At 56.0% G+C, this 4618-nt stretch overlaps 1 protein-coding gene across 1 annotated transcript; it reads right to left on the bottom strand.

Moving 5' to 3' along the window:
- Positions 1-487: 487 nt before the first annotated feature.
- Positions 488-4214, bottom strand: HOXD3 (homeobox D3). The gene is made up of 2 exons (XM_004601180.2): positions 3671-4214; positions 488-1275 (listed from the first exon to the last, which is right to left on the bottom strand). The coding sequence occupies exons 1-2, from the start codon at positions 4212-4214 to the stop codon at positions 518-520; spliced, it is 1302 nt and encodes a 433-aa protein (XP_004601237.2). The 3' UTR covers positions 488-517.
- Between the last annotated feature and the right edge of the window lie 404 nt (positions 4215-4618).

The following is a 4618-nucleotide window of genomic DNA, read 5'->3' as shown; positions in this document are numbered from 1 at the left end:
CACATAAATACATCGAGACGAGGATAAATAATCAAGGAAACGAAATGACTCGCTTCAAATAATAAATACAGATCGTTGAGTCCGATGCAATCCTTACGGGATGGGAAGGAGGGTATAAATTAAGGACTCCGCAACTAAGCTAGACGCGGGCCAAAGCCCGGGGCTTTCGGAGCTCGGGTCCCTCTGCGGGCGCGCGCCGCCGACGGATCTCAGACTTACCTTGGGGACATCATTACCAGATTAGAGTCCCTCGGTCCGCAGTCTATGGCACTGTCAGGCTTACAGAGGAGGATCTTTGCGGCTGATTTAGGGCGACTTACCCGAAGGAGGGTGCGCCCGGAGGGGAGGCCCGGTCGCCGGCTTCTCGGCCGCTGTGGACCCCGAGACCCGAGAGGTGGCGACCGGGCCAGAGCGCGGGAGGAGTGGGGGTGGGGGTCACCGAGCTGCCCCGCGGGCCCCGCCCCGCCACCCGAGCCAAAGAGGTAATCGCGCCGCGAGTTCGGGCTGGCGGCGAGCGCTACAGATGCGTCAGTTTGGGGGCCTCGGGCAGGCGTCCCTGAGACGAGTGGTGGGCCGAGAGATCTGTGTAGGTGGGGTGCGGGTCGCAGGGTCCGTGGTGGTGGTTGCCGGGTATCTGCGCGGCGCAGCTGTAGTCCACGCTGGCCGAGGACGGATGCGAGAGGTGGCCCAGATTGAAAACCGGCCCCGACGCGGGCGCCATGGAGTCGACGAAGTTGCCGCCCACGTACACGGGGCTGCCCTGCAGGTTGGCGCTGGCGAAGCCGCCGCCGTTGCTCGCCATGGGGTGGGGCTCGAACTCGGGCGCGGCGTAGCGCTTCTGCTGCGGCAGGCAGCTGCTGAGCGGCGCCGTGTAGGCTGCCAGGCCGTACATGTTGGGCTGCGATTTGGCGAAAGCGGGCGGCGAGGGCGCGTCGTAGGCCAGGCCGGGCACCGGCTGCAGCTGACCCGAGTAGGCCACGTGGCCCGCGGCGCCGCCGAGCGGCGGGCTGCGCTCCGGGGACTGGCCGGCGGGCGAGTGCAGGATGCCTTTGGCCTTCTGGTCCTTCTTGTACTTCATGCGTCGGTTCTGGAACCAGATCTTGATCTGGCGCTCGGTCAGGTTCAGCAGGTTGGCCATCTCCACGCGGCGCGGCCGGCACAGGTAGCGGTTGAAGTGGAACTCCTTCTCCAGCTCCACCAGCTGCGCGCTCGTGTACGCCGTGCGCACCCGCTTGGACGCGGGGCCTGGCGGGCTCTTGTCCTCGCAGCTCTCTCCTGGGCAGAGAGAGATGAGAGAGGACGTTGAGCTCCGAGCGGGGCGGGGGTGGGGAGTGGGGGGAAACACCCTGGGCCAGAGATGGGTGCTCTCCCACTCCTTCCTCTTCCTCCACCTCTCCCTACACCTTCATCGGGGTGGGAGGGGGGAGGGTCGTGAGAGAGGGGAGACCCCAGGAGAGAATCGCTGGCCCCAGGCCTACCTATCAGTCGCACCTGAAACCCCTATCTGCCTGCTCAGGGCCAACTGGCTCCGCCCGCCCCTTCCCCGCGCCGCCCAGTCCATCATCCCGTCCCAAAGGCGCGAAGGAGTTGAATGAGACTAGGAGTAACTAGGAAGGCCCCCTCCCATCTAAGAAAGGCCAGTTTTCCACCACCCACCTCCCTGTCTCAGCGGCTGGGGTGCAGGCTAGCCTTGCTGCAGCCTGCCTGGCTCAGGTGCCAGTTCCTGGGCAAAACACCCCAAGAAACTTGAGACTAGGGCAGAGATCTTGGGCCCTCTCCCCCAGAAGCCCAGCAGCACCCTGGGTCTCTGCACCCAATTGCAAGGAGGTAATAAAACAGCAAAAAGATTGCCCCTGAGTCTTCAAGGACCCTAGGCCAGGCTGGGAGCATTCTGAGGATGGTGGTGCTGGGAGCCAGCTGCAGCCTCCACACTGGCTTCCACCACCCCTGCCACCTCTCAGCAGCTTGTCCACTCCCTCCCCCGGAAGACAAATGGATTTCTCCTGGGAGGGAGGGCCTGGGCCTGCGCTGCAGAAGGAGGGGCAGGGGAAGGCGCAGAGAGGCAAGAAGACACTTTCCCCCTAGGAGCAGCTGCCCCAGAGAGCAAGCAGGCAAGCCCCAGACTTGATAACAGGCTAAGCAACATCCCAGGCCTCAAACTCGCCCTGGACCTGGACTCAGGTTCATCCACCTAAAGATAAACTGCATCAAAAAACACAAGGTCCGAACACCTTGGGAGCCCAGCAGGCTGCAATGGAGAGGCAGCAGGCCTCAGAGCTTCTGGCCCTGCCCATCTTCTGCCACATCCTGAGTAGTTCAACAGAGAGCTCAGCCTAGGACTACCTTTCCTCTGAATGACCCAAGGCCCCACCTAGGAGAAACTCTTCCCTGTTAGAGATTGGCTGGGGGGGGAGTATTGGGCTCAAGTGGGTCAAGTAAAATCCTATAATTTTGCCTTGCAAATCCTGACTGGCTTTAAGTGCACTGTGTTATAGTTTTGGAGTCTTAGACAAGTCACTTATCATTTGTAACACTTTTCCTTATCTGTAAGATGAGGATGTTACATATCTATCTCAATATGTTTCTTGGGGGCTAGAGAAATTGCTCAAAGGGTTGGAAGACATGAATGTTTTGGTTTGGTTTGGGAGCAGTGTTCAGGGCTTTTTTTCTTGCCCCATGCTTAGGGATCCCCTGGCCAGGGGTATCTACCCACTGTGCTATCTCTTCAGACCCCAGAGAATATGTATTACATGTGAGAGGCCCAGGTTTGATCCCCAATACCACATGGTTCCCCAAGCACTGCCAGGAGTGTAGTGCTCCTGGCAGTGCTTGGGGCAACCAAACAGGAAGTTTCCCTCTGCCCAGCACCACCAAGTATGGCTAAAGTGTTCTTAATAAAAATTAAAAATGCTTGTAAAGCACTTAGTATAATTTTTTGGCATTTTGAGTGCCCCACCTCCAGAAGTGCTAAAAGGCTCCTTCTGACTCTATGCTTGGAAATTGATCCCAGAGATTCTAGAGAGACTATGCAGTGCCAGCGGGGGTCAAACTGAAGTTGCCTACATGCTATTTCTCTGGCCCACTTAGCATGCTTACTAATATTGCATGCCACTAACTTTAGTTCTTTAGCTTTTAAAGGGCCACATTCAGTAGTGCTGAATGGCTACTGCTGGATCAATGCTCAGGGATTGCTTCCTGATGGTGCTCAGGGAAACATGAGGTATAGGGGAATTAAAACCTGGGATCTCACATGTTCCAGCCCCTTGATCCATCTTCGCAGGCCCTCTTCTGCATTTAAGGGGATGCATATGATATGGAGGATATAACCACCTGTGCTTAGGGAGCATAATATCTGTCTTCAAATTTTGAAGAGCTGCTGAGTGAAGGAGCTGAGTTATCACCAGCATTCCAGGAGAGGCTGATGTTCTGTCAGTATAAGGAAGAACTATCTATTCCTAACCATGAGGCTTGCCCATCAGTGGTACCAGCATCCTGTCACTCTAAGCAAATACCCGGAGAGATATAGAAAAGAAAGATTTCTATATGAGCAGTCATTTAGACACACAGCCTCCTAAATTACACGCCTAGTTCTGAAGCTCCTGGGTGAACTAACTTCATGGAATAAATCTCTAGGGAACTTAGTCGAAGGGTGAGCCCCTCCCAGAGCTACCTGCAGTGGCACAGCTGTTCTTCTGCTTGGAGTTCTGCCTCGACTCTTTCATCCAGGGGAAGATCTGCTTGCTGATGGTAGCTGAAGAGCCAGAAGCATTGGACCCACCCTTGGTCTTCTTGGCTGGCCCTCCACCTCCAGGATTGGTGGGCGAGGATGGAGGGAGAGTGGGCGGTGGAGGAGGAGGCTGTGCTGGTTGCTGTTCTGAGTTCAGGCCAGGAGGCTGGCTGCCACCATTCCCCCCCTGGCTGTTCCCAGGGCCAGGCCTCATGCAGCTGCCATTGAGATCAGGCCCCTTGTGGGTTGGAGTGCGCAGAGGTGCTGAGTTCTGAATAGAGCAGGCTGAGCCAGGATAATCAGTGTCCAGGGAGTTGGCAGCAGCAGAAGGTGGGGGGTAAGGCTGATGGGGGGTGCTGTAGCCATAAGCATCTGTGGCCTTGCTATAGCCATAGCCTCCAAAGAGTCCTGGGTTTTCATAGTAAGCCGCCTTCTGCATCATGTATTCAGGAAGCTCCTGGGCCTGCTGACCCTGCTCAAATAACATTGACCACCACTGTTTCCTTCACCACCACCACCACTACCAGTGCCTCTGCGTCCTAAGAGCACTGGGGCACCTGGGCACCAGGTGACCTGAGGAGAAGAAAGAAAGAGGCCTCAAAGGGGGCTGTCATGGACAAGGCCTGGCAACACAGAAGGATGAGCTCTGATCTAGCTATATACCGGGGGACCTGGGATTTTATGAAGTTCAATTATTCTGTGCCCTTAAGAAAAGTCAGAAAAAAATTTTTATAAATATGAGAAAACATTCTTTTTAATATTTTTCTTTTGGGGGACCACATTTGGCAGTGCTCAAGGTTTACCCTGGCTCTGTGCTCAGAGATCACTCCTAGTAGTGTGTATTGGGAACCGTATGTGGCACCAGGAATCAAACTGGGATAGGCTGTATGC

This window comes from Sorex araneus, chromosome X (assembly GCF_027595985.1).
Source record: "Sorex araneus isolate mSorAra2 chromosome X, mSorAra2.pri, whole genome shotgun sequence".
Lineage (NCBI taxonomy): Eukaryota > Metazoa > Chordata > Mammalia > Eulipotyphla > Soricidae > Sorex > Sorex araneus.
The sequence above is the reverse complement of the archived record's forward strand: the minus strand, read 5'-3'. Positions and strand labels throughout refer to the sequence as shown.

Bases quoted from the DNA above. Each gene is read 5' to 3' on its own strand.
- HOXD3 (XM_004601180.2), bottom strand. From the start codon at position 4,214: ATGTTATTTGAGCAGGGTCAGCAGGCCCAGGAGCTTCCTGAATACATG. The intron at 1,276-3,670 runs GTAGCTCTGGGA...CTCTCTGCCCAG, and splicing joins GAACAGCTGTGCCACTGCAG to GAGAGAGCTGCGAGGACAAG.